This window comes from Dipodomys spectabilis, unplaced genomic scaffold, assembly GCF_019054845.1.
Source record: "Dipodomys spectabilis isolate Male_0828 unplaced genomic scaffold, ASM1905484v1 ptg000771l, whole genome shotgun sequence".
In the NCBI taxonomy this organism is placed as follows: domain Eukaryota; kingdom Metazoa; phylum Chordata; class Mammalia; order Rodentia; family Heteromyidae; genus Dipodomys; species Dipodomys spectabilis.
Genome location: NW_024871448.1, coordinates 422,055 through 448,055, shown reverse-complemented (window position 1 = coordinate 448,055; position 26,001 = coordinate 422,055). Strand labels below are relative to the sequence as shown.

Sequence of the window (26,001 nt, the reverse complement as noted above, 5' to 3'; positions counted from 1 at the left end):
GTCCACTCACACACAGGCAGGCACACACATCACACACCAATACACATGTGCACACAGGTGAGCACACACACATGCACACACACAGGCAGGTACACACATCACACACCAGCACACACCAATGCACGCAGGTGAGCAAACATGTCCACACACACACAGGAAGGCACACACATCACACACCAACACACATGTGCACACAGTCAGGCAGGCACACACACGTCCACGCACACACAGGCAGGCACACACATCACACACCAGCACACACGTGCACACAGGTGAGCACACACACATCCACGCACACACAGGCAGGCACACACATCACACACCAGCACACACACGTGCACGCAGGTGAGCACACACACATGCACACACACAGGCAGGTAAACACATCACACACCAGCACACACATATGCATGCAGGTGAGCACAAACATGTCCACACACACACAGGAAGGCACACACATCACACACCAACACACACGTGCACGCAGTCAGGCAGGCACACACACGTCCACGCACACACAGGCAGGCACACACATCACACACCAGCACACATGTGCACACAGGTGAGCACACACACATCCACGCACACACAGGCAGGCACACACATCACACACCAGCACACACACACGTGCATGCATGTGAGCACACACACATGCACACACACATGCAGGCACACACCAGCACACACGTGCATGCAGGTGAGCACACACACGTGCACGCACACACAGGCAGGCACACACCAGCACACACACGTGCATGCAGGTGAGCACACACACGTGCACGCACACACAGGCAGGCACACACATCACTCACCAGCACACACGTGCACGCAGGTGAGCACACACATGTCCATGCACACACAGGCAGGCACACATATCACTCACCAGCACACACGTGCACACAGGTGAGCACACACACATCCACGCACACACAGGCAGGCACACACATCACACACATCAGCACACACAGGCAGGCACATACCAGCACACACGTGCACACAGTCAGGCAGGCACACATATCCACAAGTGAGCACACACATGTCCACACTCACACAGGCAGGCACACACCAGCACACACGTGCACGCAGGTGAGCACACACATGTCCACGCACACACAGGCAGGCGCAGGCACACACATCACACATCAGCACACACAGGCAGGCACATACCAGCACACACGTGCACACAGTCAGGCAGGCACACACATCCACAAGTGAGCACACGCATGTCCACACACACAGGTCCACATACACACATGTCCACACAGGCAAGCACACATCAGCACACAGGTGAACCAACTGTTCACAGGCCAAACCCAGGTAGAAACATCATAATGAGGAAAAGGATGCACTTTCTGTTTAACAAAATAAATTAAATATACGAGGCTTCCGCTCAAACTCTATAAAATTACAGAGGCTGGGGCTGCTATGGGCATGGGTGCTGGGTACCTGGCCCCGCGGCAGGTCCCGCACCCCAGGACGGGCTAGAGTCCTTGCGTCCCAGCCTTCCTTCCATCATTAATATTATCTTCATTTCTTAAATATAAATAGCGAGGCCCTTCTCTCCGCAGCAGGAGGACGGGAGGGTCCCTTCTGGTGGCTCAGCCTCCCGGGGCTAGCTTCCTGACTGCACCCGAGGGTGCTGGTAAAGGGCTGGCACGGTCACAAGGCAGCTGGGCGACCACCCTGACTTCCTCCTCACGGGACCGGAAGGTTCCTTCAACTAGCACATCGCTACATGTCACTGCAGTCACGAGTCAAATCTTCCCAACGGCTCTCAGTGTGTGCGTGTGTGTGTGTGTGTGTGTGTGTGTGTGTGCACGCTTGGCAGTATGTCCATCCATGCGGGCAACTATGTGTGCTTCCCTCCCTTCCCGATGCCTGTCTCTCACCCGGGATCCACACAGCCCTCGAGGTACACAGCGTCCGGGGAGACGGCGGCTGTCTAGCACTGATAGTGGACGTGCTGGTGCTGGTGGACCTTGCCCTCCACGTGGGAGTGGGTGTGTGAGTGCATGTGTGTGTGTGTGTGCACATCTGTGTACAGCTTGGGGTACAGCTTGGGACCCGCGACCGGGCCTGAGCCCAGCAGGTGCTGGGGGGCGGCAGGGGTTCCGTGTTCCTCACACAGGCCCACGGCCAGTGCGGGCAAGTCCTTGTCACCCGCGCGGTCCCGGGCCGTCCCCGAGAGGCGGGGCCCCGGCACTGGGGGTGCAGGTGCCGGCGCACATGGCTTCTTCTTGGCTTGGCAAAGCCAGAGCAACACAGTCCCCAAGATGAAGACCGCTCCAGCTGGGATGCCAATGACCACGGGCCAGGGCAGGCTTGTGGCCGAGGACGAAGGGGCCACCGGTGGCCCTGGCGGCTTGGGGTCTGTGGGAGAGGACGGGGAGTGTGAGGAGGTGCTGCAGACAGACAGGACTGGCTCTCGCAGGGAGCGCCCTGGGCCCACGGCCGCCACCCCCCCCGGGCCGCACACCTGGCAGCACGGTGAGGAAGGCGCTGCGGAAGCTGTAGCCCATGGTGTTGGCGCCGAGGCAGATGTACATGCCCGCGTCGTCCTGGCGCGCGCGCGAGATGAGCAGCTTGTTGAGGTAGGAGCCATCCGGCCGAGACCACACATCGCCCGTGGGCAGCACCACGAACCTCTGGCCGCCCACGTCGATGGTGGCATTGTGGCGGCCCTCGGCGCCGTACTCCACCCGCTTCAGCCACTGGACCACGGGCTTCACGTCACTGCGCACCTTGCACTGGAAGGACGCAGTCCCTCCAAAGTCCACCGTGGTGTTCACGGGGTGTGAGCCCGTGAGCACGGGCTTCGAGCGGGTTCGCTCTAGGGCAGGGACAGCAGGTTAGACAGCTTCCGGCCCAACGGGCCCCACCTCCCGGCCCCGGCCCCGGCCCCGGCCCCGGCCCGGCCCTGGCCCCAGCCCCGGCCCCACCGGGCCCCACGGGCCCCACCTCCCGGCCCCGGTCCAGGCCCGGGCCCCAGCCCTGGCCCCACCGGGCCCCACCTCCCGGCCCCGGCCCCGGCCCCACCGGGCCCAACCTCCCGGCCCCGGCCCCGGCCCCAGCCCCGGCCCCACCGGGGCCCACCTCCCGGCCCCGGCCCCGGCCCCGGCCCCAGCCCCGGCCCCACTGGGGCCCACCTCCCGGCCCCGGCCCCGGCCCCACCAGGCCCCACCTCCCGGCCCCGGCCCCGGCCCTGGCCCCACGGGCCCCACGGGCCCCACATCCCGGCCCCGGCCCCGGCCCCACCGGGCCCCACCTCCCGGCCCCGGCCCCGGCCCTGGCCCCACTGGGCCCCACCTCCCGGCCCCGGCCCCACCGGGCCCCACCTCCCGGCCCCGGCCCCGGCCCTGGCCCCAGCCCCGGCCCCACGGGCCCCACCTCCCGGCCCCGGCCCCGGCCCCACGGGCCCCACATCCTGGCCCCAGCCCGGCCCCGGCTACTCACGGATCACGTCCACCTTGTAGGTGGCGTTGATGGCGCCCACCCTGTTGGACACGCGGCACGTGTACTTGCCGCTGTCCTCTGGCCGCAGGTTCTTCAGGCTCAGCGTCCATTTCCTCTTCCTGTGCTCGCTGGCCTCCGGGCGTGTCAAGGCCTGGTCATCCTTCATCCACATGATGTCAGGGCGAGGGTGCCCGCTGGCCACACACTTGAGCCGCACGGAGCTGCCCACAGGCCGGGCGATCACCCGGCGCCTCATCTTGGAGGGCTGCGTGAAGCGGGGCCGTGCTGTGGAGCAAGGCAGTGCCGAGGTCAGTGAGGAAGGGTCAGGGGAGGGCCAGGGGGATGGCTACTACCTGTCCCGGACAGACAGGACCCCTCCCCTCCCCTCCCCCACCACCCCATCCCAGACAGACAGGGCCCCTCCCCTCCCCTCCCCCCACCACCCCATCCCAGACAGACAGGACCCCTCCCCTCCCCTCCCCTCACCACCCCATCCCAGACAGACAGGACCCCTCCCCTCCCCTCACCCCACCACCCCGTCCTGGACAGACAGGACCCCTCCCCTCCCCTCCCCCCACCACCCCATCCCAGACAGACAGGGCCCCTCCCTTCCCCTCCCCTCACCACCCCATCCCAGACAGACAGGGCCCCTCCCCTCCCCTCACCCCACCACCCCATCCCGGACAGACAGGACCGCTCCCCTTACCCCACCACCCCATCCCAGACAGACAGGACCTCTCACCTCCCCTCACCCCACCACCCCATCCCGGATAGACAGGACCCCTCCCCTTACCCCACCACCCCGTCCTGGACAGACAGGACCCCTCCCCTTACCCCATCACCCCGTCCTGGACAGACAGGACCCCTCCCCTTACCCCACCACCCCGTCCTGGACAGACAGGACCCCTCCCCTTACCCCATCACCCCGTCCTGGACAGACAGGACCCCTCCCCTTACCCCACCACCCCGTCCTGGACAGACAGGACCCCTCCCCTTACCCCACCACCCCGTCCTGGACAGACAGGACCGCTCCCCTCACCCCACCACCCCATCCCGGACAGACAGGGCTCCCTTGCCCATGCTCACCCCATTGCTGGCTGGCTGGGTCCTCCTGACCTCCCGAGGTGCTCCCGGACCCCAGATTCTCCTTCCCTGAACTGACATCATCTGCAGAGAGCAAAGGCAGTGGGTGAGGGCACTGGGAGGCCTTGCCAGACCCCAGTGTGTCCCCAGTTGGAGCAGCCATAGCACAGAGGGCCCAGCCCCACCGCAGGCCAGCTGGACCAGGCCTCCTGCCAGCCCTCCCCCGTGCAGGTGACCCTGACAGGCTCGGGTGGACTGAGGGCTGCCTCACCGCCCCGGCTCTGGGTCTGAAGGACCCCGGAGGGGAGGGGGCCAGGCCGGCCGGCAGCTGCGGTAACCCTAGCCCACATCAAGGGGCCGAGGGCCTGGTGCAGACATGACTTGCATACCACCCAGTCCTCGTCCCCTTTGAAAGGACACGGGGCGGGGAGCTGCAGTGTTCCCATTCCACAACCCAGAGGGGTCTGTATTTGGATGGTGCAGGGGGAGGGGGGCGGGGCACGCTGAGGAATGTCCCCTGCACTAGGCTGGGCCGGGGACCAAGGGCCACGCCGACCTCTCCTGTGGAACAGCCCCACACCAGGGGTCCAGTGAGGAGGGTGGGCCGCGCTGGTACGGCGCGGGGAGGCTGCGTCACCACAACACCTGTCTGTGCCCAGTGCCCGGGCCTCCTGCGTAGATGAGAACAGAAAGGCCGTTCGCTTCCCAGCAGCTCCTCTGAACTTTGAAACCTGAGCCTCAAAGTCAGGGCCGACGCCAAGGCTGCGCTGCCAGCTCTGCCCTTCGGTGGGACCACCACCTAGAGCCTCCCTGCTGCCCAGGGGAAGGAGAGCCAAGCCGGGGCCTGTGGGCAGAGGCCTGGCTGCCTGGGGCCTCGTCTGGAGGGAAGGGGCGAGGCAGAGCGCCGGAGCCCCTGCCGCAGGCTGAAGGGGGCAGCAGGCCAAGCTGAGCCGTGCACGGAGGCGCGCGGTCCTGGGCTGCGCTGACACTTGTCCCCAGGTAGAGTCCCCAGGTGCACGTACTGCCCCTCCATCCACCCCCACACCTCCCACTCCACTCAAGCCCAACCCTGACCCCGCCAGGACCCTGGCTGTGAACCGACTGACCCATCACGATGAGGGTGTAGTTGACGCTGAGGCTGCCAAAGCCATTGGTGGCCTTGCACACGTACACGCCCGCGTCCTCAGCCTCCACCTCCTTCACCTTCAGCCCCTGGGGCAGCACGCGGAAGCGGCTCCAGCCACTGTGGATGGTGCGGCCATCCTTGGTCCACATGGTCAGCGGTGGCGGGTCTCCCTCCACCGGACACTGAAGCCGCACAGTGCGGCCCAGCCGGGCCACCTGCCGCGGGGCCACCTTGTCTGCCATTCTTGGGGGGCCTGCAGATATACGAGGTTCAGTCAGGTGGGGGAAGGCCTGGGGCCTCACCAGGAAAATGACCCAGGGAGGCCGGGTCGACCGCAGAGCCCACCCCGCAGGGGATTCCCAGGGTGGGCGGCCCGCAGCATTAGCGGCCACCTTGCTGAGGACTGTGAGGACTTGCCCAGAGGGCTCAGGACACAGTCTGGCTGGACAGTCCTTGGGGAAGTGTGAATCAAGAAAAACAAGGCCGTCTCCTGAGAGCAGATGAGGCTGGGGCAGGGGTGTGGGCATGGCTCCAGATGAGGCTGGGGCAGGGGTGTGGCTGGGCAGGGGTGTGGGCGGGGCTCCAGATGAGGCTGGGCAGGGGTGTGGGCGGGGCTCCAGATGAGGCTGGGCAGGGGTGTGGCTGGGCAGGGGTGTGGGTGTGGCTCCAGATGAGGCTGGGCTGGGGTATGGGCGTGGCTCCAGATGAGGCTGGGGCTGGGGGTGTGGGTGTGGCTCCAGATGAGGCTGGGGCAGGGGGTGTGGGCGGGGCTCCAGATGAGGCTGGGGCAGGGGGTGTGGGCGTGGTTCCAGATAAGGCTGGGGGTATGGGCGTGGCTCCAGATGAGGCTGGGGCTGGGGGTGTGGGCGGGGCTTCAGATGAGGCTGGGGCAGGGGTGTGGGCGTGGCTCCAGATGGGGCTGGGGTGTGGGCGTGGCTCCAGATGGGGCTGGGAGTGTGGGCGGGGCTCCAGATGAGGCTGGGCAGGGGTATGGGCGGGGCTCCAGATGAGGCTAGGGCAGGCTGTGGGCGTGGCTCCAGATGAGGCTGGGGGTATGGGCGGGGCTCCAGATGAGGCTGGGCAGGGGTATGGGCGGGGCTCCAGATGAGGCTAGGGCAGGCTGTGGGCGTGGCTCCAGATGAGGCTGGGGGTATGGGCGGGGCTCCAGATGAGGCTGGGCAGGGGTATGGGCGGGGCTCCAGATGAGGCTAGGGCAGGCTGTGGGCGTGGCTCCAGATGAGGCTGGGGGTATGGGCGGGGCTCCAGATGAGGCTGGGGCAGGGGTATGGGCGGGGCTCCAGATGAGGCTGGGGCAGGGGTGTGGGCGTGGCTCCAGATGGGGCTGGGGTGTGGGCGTGGCTCCAGATGAGGCTGGGGCTGGGAGTGTGGGCGGGGCTCCAGATGAGGCTGGGCAGGGGTATGGGCGGGGCTCCAGATGAGGCTAGGGCAGGCTGTGGGCGTGGCTCCAGATGAGGCTGGGGGTATGGGCGGGGCTCCAGATGAGGCTGGGGCAGGGGTGTGGGCGGGGCTCCAGATGAGGCTGGGGCAGGGGTGTGGGCGGGGCTCCAGATGAGGCTGGGGCAGGGGTATGGGCGGGGCTCCAGATGAGGCTGGGGCAGGGGTATGGGCGTGGCTCCAGATGAGGCTGGGGCTGGGGGTTTGGGCAAGGCTCCAGATGAGGCTGGGGCTGGGGTGTGGGCGTGTCTCCAGATGAGGCGGGGCAGGGGTGTGGGCGTGTCTCCAGATGAGGCTGGGGCAGGCTGTGGGCGTGGCTCTAGATGAGGCTGGGGCAGGGGTGTGGGCGGGTCTCCTGGCTGGTCCTCACCTGCTCACTAGGGGCCTGAAGGGGCAAGCCATGCTGCACCAGGCCCTGCACGGGCTGGGAACCACTCCACCCCCATCAACACCCATCTGGCCCCAGCCGGGCCTGGGCAGAGGGGCTGGGATGGACTGTGGCGGTCACCCTGGCCCCTGGCTGCCCGCAGAGGTAGCCTGCCGTTCAGCGGGAAGACCCCAGGTATGGCAGACCTGAGGGGCTCCATCAGAGCCACCGCCTGGCAATGCCTGCGGCACTTCCTCGGTGGGCAATTACGCTGGCCATGCTGCTGCCCTGCGGCCCGGCCTAGACATCCTCGGGTCTCAGGGCTGTTCTCACCTCCCAAGGCACAAATCACGTCTCTCCGAGCCCAGCCCATGTCAGGGGCCGGGGGCCACCAGCCAAGGGCAGCCTAGTGGACTCCAGAGACACACGTCTCCCACTCTATTCAAAACCCCTCCCCAAGCCACAGGCCAGTGCCAGCAGCCCCTGCCCACCTGCTTCCCCAGTAAGGGAGGGAGAGAGGTGAGCAGGGAGCTTCCCACCCACCGGTTCCCTGAGATGTGCTCCCTCGGTGGACCACCCAGGCAGCTGGCCAGGCCCGGCGCAGTTGTCCAGCCCCCTCCAGCCCCAGGCGCGGAGCAGAGGCTCCCGACACCCTTGCCATCCCCCAGGGTCCCGCTGTAGTATTCCCAGGCAAACCCTGCCCACCACCTGTCACTGTCTGAAATTCCACCACTCAAGGCCTCCCGGGCCACAGGACACCTCGGGAGTGGCCCCTGTGGCCAGCCTGGTGCCTGGACGCCCTGGGCAGACCTCTCCACACATGCTAGCACATATAGGTATAGGTACGCACACGTATTGCACACGCAGCTGCCCAAACAGAGCCTCAGAGGGACGTAACTGGAGGCTGCGTAAGGGCCACGCTAGCCCAGTACCAGCACCAGATGGCAGGCTGCCAGCAGACAAGCCCAGCCTCGGTACCCCAGCCTCCTCCCTGTCCCAACCCCGAGGAAGGGAAGCCTGGGCACACTGGGAGGCAGGAGCCCCGTACACGGTCACTTCCCAGCAGGAGGGCCAGATGGCTTGCTCCACACATTGCGGGGCCCAGGCTGGCGGCCCAGACGGTGGAGCTGGCCTTATCTGAGAGCAAACAGCGCCGGCCACCCTTCCCCTCAGGGTCTGCAGCACCCCACTGGCTGTCTGGCCTCCTGGCCCCCAGGCCTCCGGGAAAGGCCAAGGCAGAGCCCCAGCAGGAAGTTCAGGCCCCCAAGGCTTCTGGGAATATCAGCTACAGTGTGGCTGCTGCTGCTCTATATTTAGCTCAGAAAATACAAGTCCCCATTGTTACACCTGGACAGACGTCCAACCCACTCAGCCAGAGAGGAGACTGAGGCAAAACGTGAGGCCCAGGCAGGAGACGGATTGCTGCCCTCCATCCCACCTCAGAGGAAAACAAGCAAGGAATGGAGAAAATGTTGGGCAGGAGGTGGGGCCTGCTGAAGACCCCCTGCACCCCCAAGCCCAGCTCCGGTAAGGTGCAGATGAGGTGTGGGGTGGGGAAGGGAAGCTGGAGTGTGTTCTCATGCCTCTGGGGTGCAGAGGCTCCAGGACAGTACCCGGAGCAAGGCTGCCATCACCACCCCTCAACTCAGGGAGGACGAAAGTCAGCACGTGCAGCACCCGTGAGCGCAGGGGGCGAAGACCAGGACACAGGCCGGGAGACTCCCTCTCCTTCCTGGAGCCCTGCAGTGCTCAGGACCGAGACCCCAGGCCCACACAGAGATGCACTGGACCCAGCGGCTTCCACACAGCCCACAAAGCCCCGGTAGCTCTGTCTGAATGCCTAACTAGGGGAGAGGACGTGGAGGCCCCAGAGAGAAGGCCCATGGAGTCTAGGAACCCTCTTCCCTGCAAAGAAGGGGTGGCCGCAGCACCAGGGTCCAGACCCGGCCTGGAGCCACAGAGGGAGGCACCCAGGGTTAAGTCCACATAAGTCCTAAGAATGGGACCGGCTGATAGCCAGGGTGTCTGGCCTTGGAATGACCATGCCCTGCCCTGCTACGCTGACCTTGAGCTCTCTTCCCGGAGGGGCTGGTCCAAGTGTGGCCACAATGAGAAAGGACTGCAGAGCCACAAGGCCAGCTACACATACAAGAGCCACAAGGCCAGCTCAGGCCAGCTACACGTACAAGAGCCACAAGACCAGCTCAGGCCAGCTACACGTACAAGAGCCACAAGACCAGCTCAGGCCAGCTACACGTACAAGAGCCACAAGACCAGCTCAGGCCAGCTACACGTACAAGAGCCACAAGACCAGCTCAGGCCAGCTACACGTACAAGAGCCACAAGGCCAGCTACACATACAAGAGCCACAAGGCCAGCTCAGGCCAGCTACACATACAAGAGCCACAAGACCAGCTCAGGCCAGCTACACGTACAAGAGCCACAAGGCCAGCTACACATACAAGAGCCACAAGACCAGCTCAGGCCAGCTACACATACAAGAGCCACAAGACCAGCTCAGGCCAGCTACACATGCAAGAGCCACAAGACCAGCTCAGGCCAGCTACACATACAAGAGCCACAAGACCAGCTCAGGCCAGCTACACATACAAGAGCCACAAGGCCAGCTCAGGCCAGCTACACGTACAAGAGCCACAAGACCAGCTCAGGACCAGCTACATGTACAAGAGCCACAAGGCCAGCTCAGGACCAGCTACACGTACAAGAGCCACAAGACCAGCTCAGGCCAGCTACACATACAAGAGCCACAAGACTAGCTCAGGCCAGCTACACGTACAAGAGCCACAAGGCCAGCTCAGGACCAGCTACACGTACAAGAGCCACAAGACCAGCTCAGGCCAGCTACACATACAAGAGCCACAAGACCAGCTACACATACAATAGCCACAAGGCCAGCTCAGGCCAGCTACACGTACAAGAGCCACAAGGCCAACTCAGGCCAGCTACACGTACAAGAGCCACAAGGCCAGCTCAGGCCAGCTACACGTACAAGAGCCACAAGACCAGCTCAGGGCCAGCTACACGTACAAGAGCCACAAGACCAGCTCAGGCCAGCTACATGTACAAGAGCCACAAGACCAGCTCAGGCCAGCTACACGTACAAGAGCCACAAGACCAGCTCAGGCCAGCTACACGTACAAGAGCCACAAGACCAGCTCAGGACAGCTACACGTACAAGAGCCACAAGACCAGCTCAGGCCAGCTACACGTACAAGAGCCACAAGACCAGCTCAGGCCAGCTACACATACAAGAGCCACAAGACCAGCTACACATACAATAGCCACAAGGCCAGCTCAGGCCAGCTACACGTACAAGAGCCACAAGACCAGCTCAGGCCAGCTACACGTACAAGAGCCACAAGACCAGCTCAGGCCAGCTACACGTACAAGAGCCACAAGACCAGCTCAGGCCAGCTACACATACAAGAGCCACAAGACCAGCTCAGGCCAGCTACACATACAAGAGCCACAAGACCAGCTACACATACAATAGCCACAAGGCCAGCTCAGGCCAGCTACACGTACAAGAGCCACAAGGCCAACTCAGGCCAGCTACACGTACAAGAGCCACAAGGCCAGCTCAGGCCAGCTACACGTACAAGAGCCACAAGACCAGCTCAGGCCAGCTACACGTACAAGAGCCACAAGACCAGCTCAGGCCAGCTACACGTACAAGAGCCACAAGACCAGCTCAGGCCAGCTACACGTACAAGAGCCACAAGACCAGCTCAGGGCCAGCTACACATACAAGAGCCACAAGACCAGCTCAGGGACACTACGTAGGAGTCATGCAGCCAACTCAAGGCCAGTTAGACTCAATTTGGTGAACTGCATAGTTTCAGGAATTTCTGGCTTGGAGAGAATTCTCTGACAGGTATGGGCCTGGCTATGGGGTGGGGTGGCTACTAGGAGCTCCCGGCTTGGACCACTCCCCCATCACACTAGAAAAGTGAAGAGTTGTACTGAGAGGTTCTGAGGGAAGGCTGGGATGGGCACTAGTGGCTCACGCCTGTAATCCTAGCTGCTTAGGAGGCTGAGACCACCATTCAAAGCCAGTTCGAACAGGGAAGTCCATGTGCTTCTTATCTCTAATTAACTATCAAAAAGCCAAAAGCAGCCCTGAGGTTCAAGTGGCACAGCGCTAGCTAGCACTGGACAAAAAACCTCAGGGTCAGTACCTCACTCTGAGTTCAAGCCCCAGACTGGCACGGCTGGGCCTGCTGGACCCCTGCCCATGGCCCCTTATTGGGGCCAATCTAAGTGGAGTCCACAGGCTGCGCTTTGTGTTGCTGGCAATACCAATGGCCAACGCAGTGACCAGACCCTGATTTTAAGGAGGGTTTGAGCCAGTTATAGCAGCCAGCTACATGCCAGTGCCAAGCCTGCCTGGAGCCCCATTCAGGGGTGAGAAATCCCCCCCACAAACCCCAAAGCCAGCCCCCCAAAGGCCTCAAAGCCAGCCCCCCACAGACCCCAAAGCCAGCCCCTATAGACCCCAAAGCCAGCCCCTATAGACCCCAAAGCCAGCCCCCCTTCGGCCCCAAAGCCAGCCCCCCTTCGACCTCAAAGCTGGCCCCCCACAGACCTCAAAGCCGGCCCCCCACAGACCCCAAAGCCAGCCCCTATAGGCCCTAAAGCCAGTCCCTATAGACCCCAAAGCCAGCCCCTTAGACCCCAAAGCCAGCCCCCCTTAGACCCCAAAGCCAGCCCCCCATGGACCGCCAAAGCCAGCCTCTCATGGGCCCCAAAGCCAGCCCCCCACGGACCTCAAAGCCAGCCCCCCACAGATCCCAAAGCCAGCCCCCCACAGACCCCAAAGCCAGCCCCCCTTAGACCTCAAAGCCAGCCCCTATAGACCCCAAAGCCAGCCCCCCATAGACCCCAAAGCCAGCCCCCCTAGACCTCAAAGCCAGCCCCCCTTAGACCTCAAAGCCAGCCCCTATAGACCCCAAAGCCAGCCCCTAGACCCCAAAGCCAGCCCCCCTTAGACCTCAAAGCCAGCTCCTGTAGACCCCAAAGCCAGCCCCCCATAGACCCCAAAGCCAGCCCCCCATAGACCCCAAAGCCAGCCCCCCACAGACCCCAAAGCCAGCCCTCCTTAGACCCCAAAGCCAGCCCCCTTTCCTCCAGGAGGCAAGGCCAGGAATGGGGGTCTGAAGGGAGGGCTCAGGGGCCATCCTAAGACCCAAACGCCCATCCGATGTGGATGGCCAGCCCTCATAGGTGCATGCACGTGTACATGCGCGTGCACACACACGCACACACCTCTGTGGACACACTGCCACAGAGGCCACACATGGCAGGCAGTGTCACCAGACAGAACCCCCACCCTGGAAGGAGCCCCGTACACCACCGCAGCAGCGGGGGCTGCCTGGGGCCCGGGAACGCAGACCTCCACATGCTAAGACACCCCAGCCCCAGCCCTCAACTCCAGCCCACCACTCATCACGCCAGGGGGAGGATTGCTTCCCGGCAGATACTGACCCTGAGTCCAGAGACACCAGGACACAGCTCAGGGGTCCCCGGGGCTCTAGGGTGCCCACCGGCCCTTGGAGGGGGTAGGCTGTCAGCCCTAGGTGGACTTCTCCCAGACCCAGAGGCCACGAAGCACAGCGGGGTCCTCGATGCCCTGGAGCCAGCACGTGAACTGGGGCCTGGCCCACCGCAGGGAGGGTGGGTGCAGCCCCAGAGCACTGCCAGACGGTGGTAGACAAGGAACCAATTCTGTGAGGGGCATCTGACCCTCACTGTGCCAGTCAGCATGCCACTGCCAACCCCACAGCCAGGCCTGGGCGGCGCAGGGTCCCCCCCCACCAACCCCACAGCCAGGCCTGGGCAGTGCAGGGTCCCCCCACCAACCCCACAGCCAGATCCCCCCACCAACCCCACAGCCAGGTCCCCCCCACCAACCCCACAGCCAGGTCCCCCCCACCAACCCCACAGCCAGGTCCCCCCCACCAACCCCACAGCCAGGTCCCCCCCACCAACCCCAAAGCCAGGCCTGGGCAGCGCAGGGTCCCCCCACCAACCCCACAGCCAGGCCTGGGCAGCGCAGGGTCCCCCCACCAACCCCACAGCCAGGCCTGGAAGGCGCAGGGTCCCTCCACCACCAACCCCACAGCCAGGCCTGGACGGCGCAGGGTCCCTCCACCACCAACCCCACAGCCAGGCCTGGACGGCGCAGGGTCCCTCCACCACCAACCCCACAGCCAGGCCTGGACGGCGCAGGGTCCCTCCACCACCAACCCCACAGCCAGGCCTGGACGGCGCAGGGTCCCCCCACCAACCCCACAGCCAGGCCTGGGCAGCGCAGGGTCCCCCCACCAACCCCACAGCCAGGCCTGGAAGGCGCAGGGTCCCTCCACCACCAACCCCACAGCCAGGCCTGGACGGCGCAGGGTCCCTCCACCACCAACCCCACAGCCAGGCCTGGACGGCGCAGGGTCCCTCCACCACCAACCCCACAGCCAGGCCTGGACGGCGCAGGGTCCCTCCACCACCAACCCCACAGCCAGGCCTGGACGGCGCAGGGTCCCCCCACCAACCCCACAGCCAGGCCTGGACGGCGCAGGGTCCCTCCACCAACCCCACAGCCAGGTCCCCCCCACCAACCCTACAGCCAGGCCTGGACGGCGCAGGGTCCCCCCACCAACCCCACAGCCAGGCCTGGGCAGCGCAGGGTCCCTCCACCAACCCCACAGCCAAGTCCCCCCCACCAACCCTACAGCCAGGCCTGGGCAGCGCAGGGTCCCCCCACCAACCCCACAGACAGGCCTGGGCAGCGCAGGGTCCCTCCACCACCAACCCCACAGCCAGGCCTGGGCAGCGCAGGGTCCCCCCACCAGCCCCACAGCCAGGTCCCCCCCACCAACCCTACAGCCAGGCCTGGGCAGTGCAGGGTCCCCCCACCAACCCCACAGCCAGGTCCCCCCACCAACCCCACAGCCAGGCCTGGACGGCGCAGGGTCCCTCCACCACCAACCCCACAGCCAGGCCTGGACGGCGCAGGGTCCCTCCACCACCAACCCCACAGCCAGGCATGGGCAGCACAGGGTCCCCCCACCAACCCCACAGCCAGGCCTGGACGGCGCAGGGTCCTCTCCATCCACTGTAACGGCCCCATTTCTGTCTCTGTGGCCTCAGGTCAGCTTGCACAAATCTCTCAAGAAATAAACAGTCTTGAGGAGAGGGGTCCTATTTTCTGCCAAGCTAGAACCCTTGGATTTCAGCAGCTTCCCATCTGCACAGCTGCCTCCTGCCCTCCAAGGATCAGCTCTCCTCCTAGCCCCGAAAGGCCGGGCCCTGCCAAGCCCCCTTCCCTCCCCACGCTCTGCTCTGTTCCTCCCCAGCCATCCTGGGCTGCGGCCCCACCTGGGAGGAGTCTGCTTGCTCCACCCGGGGGCAGCTGGACTGGGCACCTGGGGTGTGCCCAGGAACATACAAAGACCACTGCATGTGGCAGGCACAGGAGATGTCTGTGCGGTCTAGGTATGCCTTTCCCTTCACCCACTAGAACTACTGTTTGGATATGTCACCCCATGAGGCACTGGGGGCAGAGGGGGCTGCCTGGTGGGCAGGTAGCCAGCTACAGGGGCTGAGTCTCAGGAGCCACAGTCCACTGCCCCAGCACCGTCAGCAAACACTGAGCCAAGGCCAGGCAAGCCGAGGCCAGAGGCCTCAGCCAGGGAAAAACCAATATTTCCTCTAGTTAGGGCTATAACGCAAGGCAGGCAGGCAGGCTGAAAGGCAACTTTGAGAGCAGGAGGCCCATTGATTCCTGCACAAAGGATAAAGGCGTCTGCGGTTAGTACTTCTAGGCCCAGCCAAAGACGACTTTGTTCACTGCTCCCTCCCCCACGAGGGGATGGTGATTTATTTTCCCTTCCCAGAGCAGGGCCCAGATGTGAATGGAGGCTGGTTGACATGCCCTCCCCACAGCACCCAGCCTGGCCTCCACACATCCACCTCAGCCCTGCACGTACCGGGGCCAGCGGGGCCGGGCCGCACGGACAGGCCTGGAGAGCCTCCCCAGCCACCATCACCAGTGCTTCCTCCTGACAGAACCAAGCGGGGCTGCCCCAGTGGCGCCTTTCCCGCAGGCATGGCCGTGGGCCCACCAGACAGGACAGCCATCACCTGGGCTGGCTGTTTACAGAATGGCCCCTGAACTGCCCCTGCAGAGAGCAGAGGCAGCACCCCCAGGAACCCACGGCAGTCAGCGTTTGCGAAAGGCATTTCATCCTAAGCCTTCTGAGTAGAATGGAGAAGATCGAGTCCCATCTCTTCAAGCTTCAAAAACCAATCTAAGTCAAACCCATCAAAATTGTGAAACTTTGGGCAAAGGGCAGCTTTTAAAATAGGATCCGAATCTAGGGACGCAGAGCAGGAGCTGTGGGCACCCCAGGGAAATGGCTTTCAAAACTGCCCAGACCCCGCTCCTGGTTCCCAGCTCAACTGAGGTCCAAACTGGGTTTGCTCTCCAGAGAAATGACTTCAGCTCACCCTCCCATCCGGGCTGGGCTCCTCCCCACCTTCTCCCAACCAGGGAGCCCTTGCCCTTGGGAGGGCAGCCCACTCCGGGCCCGGTGCCGGCCACACTCTCCTGAGGCAGAGTCGGGGCCAGACACAAGGTGTGGCCTCTAAGCCACGGGCACGGAGGGAGGGCGGACGTGGTGGGCCCTCTAGGCTCCCCCCAGTGAAGAAGCCAGGGTCTGCATGCCCATTTCAGCCGCTAGTCAGTCTTAAGCTTTGGCCAGTGACCGTGGCAGCACAGAGGCCTCCAGAGCCTCCCCGGACATATGGCCGGAGAACAGGCAGGTGCAGGGGTGGAGGAGCCTGTGGTCTACAGGAAATGAGGGGGCTCGCCCGGCATGGCCGGAGTGCCCCCGCATGCCCAGGACACTGCCCAGCCCAACTATGCCCGGAGGGCCCCACCCTCCAGCCAGCCAGTCCCGGCAGGCGGCCGGCGCGGGTGTGGTGGCATAAGGCCCACCTGGGCGGCCACCCGCCACCCAGCACCCGAACGTGGCCATATAAGGCCAAGCGGGACCTGGTGCGCACGGCGGGCAGCAGGGGCGGGTGCGGCGCCCCAGGGGACGGTGCTGAGTGGCCAGCACACCCCGGGGTGGCCGGACCGCAGGTCCCGCCTAGCCGAGGCTGCAGCCAGCGCCGAGTCCTGCCAATCTGGAACATGGCGGGCAGAGGTCCGCAGGCACACAGGCCGGGCCGGCCGCGGTGTCCTCGGCTGGGGCTGGACCCCGGCAGGGCCCCCAGCGCGGTGCGGGCCGGGCTCGCCGTCCACAGGTGTGTCCAGGCCGGCCCTCGCTGTCCAGGATGCTCCTCCATCCCGGGGTCCCCGAGGCGCCTGCGCGGCCGGCCTGGGTCGGGGCCCCCGGCCCCCCGGCCCCCGACTGGGTCGGCTGGAGCTGGACGGGGTGAGTCCCCGACCCCAGGCCGGCCGCGGCGGGGGCCGGGGGCCCCGCAGGCTCCGGGGCCGCTCGCAGCCCCTCCCGGGGTTGGCAGGAGTCCGCGTGGCCGCGGGACTGAGCGGCTGGTCCGGCGAGGCGCACGCACACCTGGGCCGCGGGGCGGGCGGCGGGGCGGCGCGGGCGCAGCACTCACCGCGCGCGGCGGCCGGCGGGGCCCCCAGCAGCAGCGGCGGCAGCAGCAGCGGCGGCAGCAGCAGCAGCAGCGCGGGGCGCGGCGTCATCTCGCCGTCCGACCTGGGCGGGGGCGCGGTCGCGGCGCGGGCCGGGCCGGGCGGGAGGCGCGGGAGCTGCGCGGATCAGAGCAGACAAAGGGTTCGCACGAATCGCCGCCGCCCCGCGCCGCCCCGCACGCCGCGGCCCTGCCCGGGACGCGACGCCCGCCGCCCCGCGGAGAACCGCCTGCGCCATGAGCGGACAAATTTGCGCCGGGGGCCCACGTGGGGCGCGGGGCGGGGCGGGGCCGCGGCCGGGCAGGAGCGGCGGCCGCGCGGGTCCGGGCAGGGCCCGGCCGGGACCCCGCGCCCCCCCGCGCCCCGCCCGGCCCCCCCCTCCGGTCCCGGGCGCGCCGCGGGGCTCACCTCCGGGGCTCACCTCCTCGGGGCTCGCGCGGCCGGGTCAGGGCCCGGCCCGAGGGCAGCGCGCCGCGGTCACCGCCGCCCGGGGCGCCGCATCCCGCCCCCCGCGCCCCCGGGCCCGGCCCGGGCGGGGCGGCGCTACCTGGGCGCGGGCGGCTGGGGGCCGGGCTGGGGCGCGGGGCGCGCCGTCCGGGAGGGCAGGCGGCGGGGCGGGGCGCGGGGCCGGGGCGCGGGGCGGCGGGGCGAGGGGCCCGGGGCGCCGCGCCGCCAGGCGTCCTTCCCTGCGGGGCTTTGTCAACGCTCCCGGAGCGAGCGCCGAGCCGCCGCGCGCCCCGCCCCGCACAACTTCCGGCCAATCCGCGCGCCCCGGCTCCCCCCGCGCCCCGCCCCGCCCCGAAACTTTGCTCCAATCGGCGCGCGCGCCCGCCGGGCTCCGGGCTTAACCCTCGCGGCGCGGCGGCCCTGCGGGCGGCGGCTCCCCGCGGCGCGCCCCGCCCCGCCCCGCCGCGCCCCCTGCCGCCCGGGCCCGCCGGGCCGAGCAGGTGGCCGCGCGGCCCGCCCCGCACCCGCGCCGCCCCGCGCCGGGCTCCCGGCCCCCCGCGGACCCCCCGCCCGGCCTCGGCCTGGGTCGCGGCTGCGCGCGCCTCCCGCGTGCCCGGGAGCCCGGGGATCCGGGGGAGCCCGGCCCGCTCCGGTGAGGGGGGCCGCCCCGGACGCCCGGCTTCACCTGGCGCCCCGAGGAGGGCGGGCCCCCACGGCCGGCCGCGGCCTCCGGGCACCGCTCAGGAGCCGGCGCGGACACGAGTGGCGGCCCACGCCGGGGCGGGGCGCGGCTCCCGGCCCAGGCCTCCGGCTCAGCCAGGCGCTGGCCTCCAGACTCTCCCCCGCCTCCACCGTGCACTCCTGGCCCAAACCTGCCTTCTCTGGGCGGGGACAGAGACAGACAGACAGACAGAGTGCCCCCTCCACTAACACGTTATCAGAACCAAAATTCATCACACTGTCCCCAGCTTCAACACAAGACTCGTGACCTTTGAGGTCCTGGGGCCTCCGCTTGGGCCAAATTCCCCCTCCCTTCCTCAGGGACCAGGCCTGGGCTGGGCTGACCCCCCCCAACCCCGGAGAGGGCTGAAAGGGGCTGAGAGCGGTGCCCCCCAAACCCATCCCTGGGCATCTGCAGGTGGGTGGAGGTGAGAACGGCTCACAGCCGCCTCTGGCCCCGTGGGCTGTTGGGCAGGTGCCGGGGCTCAGGTTCGCAGGACAGAGTGGGTGGCCAGTGGAGAGGTCTGGGACTTGCGGGCCTTGAGTTTGCCCACGGGTTTGAGAGGAGAACCATCAAAGCGTGAAGTCCGACAGGTGTGTGGCTGGTAGGGGCAGGTGTGTAAGGGTGGAGAGGTCAGTCACAGAGGGGCGGGGCTGTGGGCAGGTGCAGCCACCCAGGCTGGGCAGGGAGGCTGTGTCAAAGCGGTGGGTGTGGCGAGGTGTGTAGTGGGGGAGGGGGCAGCAGCCCTGGCCCCTGGGCCCCTTGGTCCCCCATATCCCTAGCCCCCTGGCCCCCTGGTCCCTTGGCCCTGGTCCCCTGGTCCCCCATATCCCTGTTCCCCTGGCCCCCTGGTCCCCCATATCCCTGGTCCCCTGGCCCCCTGACCCCTGGCCCCCTGGCCCTGGTCCCCTGGCCCCCTGACCCCTGACCCCCTGGCCCCCTGGCCTCGTGCCCTGCTTCCAGGTCTCTGTCCTCCTACCTCAGCTCCAGGGCCCCCAGCCCTGGCTCCAGGTGCTCCTCGCCCCATCCCCTGCACCTGCCCTGCTCCAGCTTGCTCCTCTAGGCGTGAGAACACGCTGCCCCCTGGTGGAGACATGGGTCGTGGCGGCTCCCAGGGGGACCTGCCTGTGGCTCACCAGACTTGGGCCCACATGGAGGCCTGCTCGGTCCCCAGCCTGGGTGCCCACAGCCCACCCACCTCACCAATCCCGGAACCAGCACAGCGCCCCCACAGCAGCCTCGCTGCCCCTGGGTAACAGGAGTGCCCAGAGCACAGAGCCAGACCACCCCTGGTGCAAAGCCTGCTCCCTCGAAGAAAACCTGGGGTGGTGGCCGTTCCCTGACGGTCTTCCCCATGCGCCGACACAGGCAGGCCCCTAGACCCCTCCACAGCGTCTGAGTCCTCCCAGGAGCTGGAGCGTGGCAGGCACCACGTAGGGCTCGTCTCAGCAAACTAGAGAACAGAAGGGGACTGCACAGAGCCTGGAAGACTGGAGAGGCATCGGGGCCAGATCCACGCTCTCCCCTGAAATAACCCGTGGTGAACATACGTGAGAGCGATGTGGGAGCCCACAGCCCAGACAGGAGGGGTGGAGGCCATGCTGGCCCAAGCGTGCTCCAGGCAGAGCCGGGACCGAGGTGGAGGGCAGGCCTCCGCAGGGCTGTGGAACCCCATGCAGCACAGAGACACGCTGACTGGAGGGGAGTCCCGGAGCCCCGTGGGGCCTGGCACACTCCACAGCCAGAGCGAGGCCTGTCCACTGGGGAAGGAAGAGGGGCTTGGCTCTGTGGGTGGGATGAATGGCCTCCACCGCCGTTCCAGCCCCTCCTAACGAAGTGTGTGCAGGAGACTCAAGGGGCCACGTCGCACACTTGGGTAAGCCAGCCACGTCCCAGGGCCACCTGCAGGAATGTGTGTGTAAGTAGCAGGGTCCTGCACAGCACTATGAGATGATGGAGGGGGGGAGAGGGGATGAGGGGGAAGGGGAGGGGAGATGATAGACCGGAGCTGGGGGGGGGAGATGCCACACATCTCAGATCTCAGCAGCTGGGAAGCTGTTAGGAGGGTGGTGAAGGCCAGCCTGGGCCACACAGTAAGACTCCCCAGAAAAGCAATCACAACAACAACAAGAAAAGAAGGTGCTTCAGGAAAGACTGAATATTTGGGGGGTATGGGGGGGGACCTGCAGCCTTAAGGGCTAGTGTGAAAATCCAGTGCCTGAGAAGAAGATGAGATTGTTGGAATGTTGGAGAAGTCAGGATGCATGGGCTTGACAGCACAGACGCTTCCCAAATGGAACAGAAGTGCCCAGAAGGGTGGGAAGAAGCCTCCATGGGCAGTGCACACGCCAGTGCAGAGATGCGTGTGAGACCGGAAGCCTGGAGGCTGAGGGGAAAGACATGGAAGAAGAAAACACTCTAAGGAAAAAATGATCAGAGTTTTTCCAAAAGTGGAGAAAAAAATTAGTTACCAGGGGGCTGGGAAGGTGGCTCAGTAGTAGAGCGCTTGCCTTGCATGCATGAGGCCCTGGGTTCAATTCCTCAGCACCACAGAAGCAAAAAGAAAAAAAGCCGGAAGTGGTGCTGTGGCTCAAGTGGTAGAGCACTGGCCTTGAGCTGAAGAGCTGAGGGACAGCACCCAGGCCCAGAGTTCAGGCCCCATGACCAGACACCCCCCCCCAAAAAAAATTAGGTACCAGTGGCTCATGCCTGTAATCCTAGCCACCCAGGGAACCAAGATCTGAGGATTGCCGTTCAAAACCAGCCTGGGGAAGGAAAGTCCATGAGATTCTCATCTCCAATTTGCCAGCTAAAAGCTAAAAGTGACTGTGAGTCAAGTGGTATAGTGCTACCATGAGTAAAAAAGCCAAGGGGGAACGTGAGGCCTGAGCTCAAGCTCCAGAATCAGTACAAAAGAAAGAGGGGGGAGGGGAGAGGGAAGGAGGGAGGGAGAGAAAAGAACAAAGAAAAAGGCTTGAGCTCTACCACTGGAGCCACAGCTCCACTTCTAGTTTTCTGGTGGTTCGTTGGAGATAAGAGTTTCACCGACTTTCCTGCCCGGGCTAGCTTTGAACCTTGATCCTCAGATCTCACTTTCATGACTAGCTAACATTATAGGTGTGAACCATCAGCACCTGGCAAGAAAAACACCTTAGAAACAAGGGCAAAGCTGGGCACCGGGGGTTCACTCTTGTAATCCTAGCTACTCAGAAGGCTGAGATCTGAGGATCACGGTTCAAAGCCAGCCCAGGCAGGAAAGTCCATGAGACTCTTATCTCCAATAAACCACTAGAAAACTGGAAGTGGTGCTGTGACTCAAGCAGTAGAGCATTTGACTTGAACTGAAGAGCTGAGGGACAGTGCCCAAGCCCAGAGTTCAAACCCTACGACCGACAAAAGAAAAAAAGTCAAATAAAAGTCTTTTAAGACAGAAACCCCAGTCTACACAAGAATGGGCACCCAATATGAAAACTGCATGGGTAGCTATGGAAGACACTTTCTTGTTATTTATGTCTCTTTAAAATAAAACTGTCAAAATAAATAAGTAAATACAACTGTCTGACAACAATGCATTGAGAGGTTTTTATGTAAAGATTTCAAATGTACAACAGCAACACAGACTGTGGACGGAAATAGAAATATGAAGTTGCAACTCTTTGGTATCTCTGAACCACTGGAAGCTAGATTGTGACAAGTTAAAGATGTTTAGTACAAAGCCAGGTACTGAAATATATGCCCGTAGTCCCAGCTACTTGGGAAGCTGGAAGTTTCAGGCCAGCTTGAGCATCCTAGCAGGACTCTATCCGAACATGAAAGAAAACCTGGTACAGTGGGTCAAGCCTGGATTCTAGCTACTTGGGAAGTAGGGATCGGGTATCATGGCTTGGGCCAATGTAGGCCCTTCCAAAGAAGTTCCCAGGCTCCATCTCAACCCATGTCCGGGTGCCTGCCATCCCAGCGACACAGAGGAACACAGACAGGTGTGGTCCAGGCCTGCACGGAATAAAGCGAGGCCCACCTCCAAAACAGGGCACTGCACTGCTCACAACAGCCACGACATGGAAACACCCAGATGCCCACTGCAGAGGAATCGATCCCAAAACGCTATCCCTACATGGATTCTTACACAGCCATTAGAAAGGACGCAATAATGGCATGTGCAGGGAAAGGGATGGAATTAGAACAAATGATGTTGAAGGAGGTAAGCCAAGATCAGAGAGACAAATGGCACACTGTCTCCCTGATGTGTGGATGTTAGATTCAAAACAGGAGATATGCCAAAGTAACACGACTCAAGATAGCCATACACAGTGAGACCAAAAGAGGTCACTCTTGGAAGAATAACACCAAATTGTAATACCCAAGCACCTCGGCATGTGTGTGTAAAATCATACAGACCGAAAAGAACCCCGAAGACAAGGAAACAAAGGCCTGTCCTTAATCTGTCCCATCGTTTTGAGATGACTCGATTCTTTACGTCATGGCTGGTGTACACACACACCTGAGGGAAGCCAGGAGGACACAGAATCAGTGGAAAACCGGTGAAAAAATACAGGGAGGAGCCATCAGCTGCACTGGACATTGGGGAAAACAAACTAAGCAACTCAAAGGTGGAGATGAGGGGGAGAAGACGGGGACGGCTGATACTAAGCAAAAGGAAAGAGAAGCCCAGAACACCTATTTGGAAGGAATAGTCTCATTGTTAAGGTTCACAGAGCTTATAAGCTTTGTAGATTAGGGGGAGGTGAAAATGTGTTTGTGACCTTACTAAGTATAACTATGCCACAGTATTGTGAAACATGTAGTCACTTAAACTCAATAAAGAAGTATTTGGAGAAATAAAAAATGATAATCAGTGTCCAGGTTTGGAATGTGACTCAGTGGTAGAGTGCTTGCCTAGCATGCACGAAGCCCTGGGTTCAATTCCTCAGTGCCACATATGCAGGAAAAGTGGCAGAGCGCTAGCCTTGAGCAAAAGCAGCTCAGGGACAGTGCCCAGGCCTTGAGTTCAAGCCCCAGGACTGGCTAAAAACAAAACAACAACAACAAAAATCAGTGCACAAAGGGCAGACACTTGAGCTACTCGGCCCAGCACAGTGGGACCCTGAGTTCAAACACAGAATTGCCAAAAAAAAAAAAAAAAAAAAGTGCTATAAGTTCCCAAACAACCATTAAAAAGAAAGCATTTTAGCTAATGCAGCACCAGTTCTTAAAAAGTTAATGCTTCAACTGACACGTGACCCAGCCATTCTGTCCCCAGGTAGGCAGAGAACAAAAACAAAGGAGCAGGCCACAAGGCCCCTACACAACAGCACCGCACATCTGTGAGCAACGCACCGCACTCCTGTGAGCAACGCACCGCACTCCTGTGAGCAACGCACCGCACTCCTGTGAGCAACGCACCACACTCCTGTGAGCAACGCACCGCACTCCTGTGAGCAACGCACCGCACTCCTGTGAGCAACGCACCGCACTCCTGTGAGCAACGCACCACACTCCTGTGAGCACCACACCGCACTCCTGTGAGCACCACACCGCACCGCACTCCTGTGAGCAACGCACCGCACTCCTGTGAGCAACGCACTGCACTCCTGTGAGCAACGCACCGCACCGCACACCTGTGAGCACCACACCGCACTCCTGTGAGCACCACACCGCACTGCACTCCTGTGAGCAACGCACCGCACCGCACTCCTGTGAGCAACGCACCACACTCCTGTGAGCACCACACCGCACTCCTGTGAGCACCACACCGCACTCCTGTGAGCAACGCACCGCACTCCTGTGAGCAACGCACCGCACTCCTGTGAGCAACGCACCGCACACCTGTGAGCACCACACCGCACCGCACTCCTGTGAGCAACGCACCGCACTCCTGTGAGCAACGCACCACACTCCTGTGAGCAACGCACCGCACTCCTGTGAGCACCACACCGCACTCCTGTGAGCACCACACCGCACTCCTGTGAGCAACGCACCGCACTCCTGTGAGCAACGCACCGCACTCCTGTGAGCAACGCACCGCACACCTGTGAGCACCACACCGCACCGCACTCCTGTGAGCAACGCACCGCACTCCTGTGAGCAACGCACCACACTCCTGTGAGCAACGCACCGCACTCCTGTGAGCACCACACCGCACTCCTGTGAGCACCACACCGCACTCCTGTGAGCAACGCACCGCACTCCTGTGAGCAACGCACCGCACTCCTGTGAGCAACGCACCGCACACCTGTGAGCACCACACCGCACCGCACTCCTGTGAGCAACGCACCGCACTCCTGTGAGCAACGCACCGCACTCCTGTGAGCAACGCACCGCACTCCTGTGAGCACCACACCGCACCGCACTCCTGTGAGCAACGCACCGCACCGCACACCTGTGAGCAACGCACCGCACACCTGTGAGCAACGCACCGCACCGCACTCCTGTGAGCAACGCACCGCACCGCACACCTGTGAGCAACGCACCGCACTCCTGTGAGCAACGCACCGCACTCCTGTGAGCAACGCACCGCACTCCTGTGAGCAACGCACCGCACTCCTGTGAGCAACGCACCGCACTCCTGTGAGCAACGCACCGCACTCCTGTGAGCACCGCACCGCACTCCTGTGAGCAACGCACCGCACTCCTGTGAGCACCGCACCGCACTCCTGTGAGCAACGCACCGCACTCCTGTGAGCAACGCACCACACTCCTGTGAGCAACGCACCGCACCGCACTCCTGTGAGCAACGCACCACACTCCTGTGAGCAACGCACCGCACCGCACACCTGTGAGCAACGCACCGCACTCCTGTGAGCAACGCACCGCACTCCTGTGAGCAACGCACCGCACTCCTGTGAGCACCACACCGCACCGCACTCCTGTGAGCAACGCACCGCACTCCTGTGAGCAACGCACCGCACTCCTGTGAGCAACGCACCACACTCCTGTGAGCAACGCACCACACTCCTGTGAGCAACGCACCGCACCGCACTCCTGTGAGCAACGCACCGCACTCCTGTGAGCAACGCACCGCACTCCTGTGAGCAACGCACTGCACTCCTGTGAGCACCACACCGCACTCCTGTGCAAACCCTTTCTCTGAACCACACACACCCTGCTGCTTCCAGCAGAGGGACACCACCGACGGAAGGCAAAACCAGTGACTATTGTGTGGCTTCAGTACACACACACACAGGTCTGTCATTCAGACTGAGCTCAAACTCCTAGGTTGTCAGTCCTCCTGCTACAGCCCTTTAAGTAGCTGAAACCCTAGGTCTGGAAAACGCACTCCCACTTAGTATCACAAAACAGGCCAGTGGTTCCAGGACAAGGGGAGAGCAAGGTAGCTAAGCGAGGAGGGTGAAATCAGCACAAGGCCATTTGTGAGGTAACAGAGGTGCTCAGCCCGCAGTCTCGCGCTGAGTGCAAGTTTACAATCTGCCAAGCTTACCGCATTGTTCACTCTCAGTAGCACAGTTTTCAACGTGCCAATATACTTCAATATAGGTGTTACTTGGAAAATAAAGACAGGTGGTTTGGTTTGAGGTGGAGGATCACAAGTTCAACACCAGCCTGGGCTAAGTACAAGGTCTAATAGATAGATTAGATAGACAGAAACTAGATGATGGGTAGATGGTGGACAGAGATGCGATCGATCCCATGGACTAGGAGGGGAGGGGAGG

The 26,001-nt window shown here is 63.4% G+C and overlaps 1 protein-coding gene across 1 annotated transcript; it reads right to left on the bottom strand.

Moving 5' to 3' along the window:
- Positions 1 to 1,847: 1,847 nt before the first annotated feature.
- On the bottom strand, positions 1,848 to 17,214 carry Fgfrl1 (fibroblast growth factor receptor like 1). Its single transcript, XM_042672787.1, has 6 exons — positions 17,127 to 17,214; positions 5,643 to 5,915; positions 4,540 to 4,620; positions 3,454 to 3,738; positions 2,477 to 2,830; positions 1,848 to 2,370 (listed from the first exon to the last, which is right to left on the bottom strand). Exons 1-6 carry the CDS (start codon positions 17,212 to 17,214, stop codon positions 1,943 to 1,945), a joined length of 1,509 nt encoding a protein of 502 aa, XP_042528721.1. The 3' UTR covers positions 1,848 to 1,942.
- Positions 17,215 to 26,001: the final 8,787 nt, after the last annotated feature.

What these genes read in the sequence shown, in the direction of transcription:
- Fgfrl1 (XM_042672787.1), bottom strand. Translation starts at nt 17,214, where the DNA reads ATGACGCCGCGCCCCGCGCTGCTGCTGCTGCTGCCGCCGCTGCTGCTG. An exon ending in CTACACCCTCATCGTGATGG is followed by an intron (nt 4,621 to 5,642) that starts GTCAGTCGGTTC and finishes TGCTCTCTGCAG; the next exon opens with ATGATGTCAGTTCAGGGAAG. An exon ending in CCCAGCCAGCCAGCAATGGG is followed by an intron (nt 3,739 to 4,539) that starts GTGAGCATGGGC and finishes CTTGCTCCACAG; the next exon opens with CACGGCCCCGCTTCACGCAG.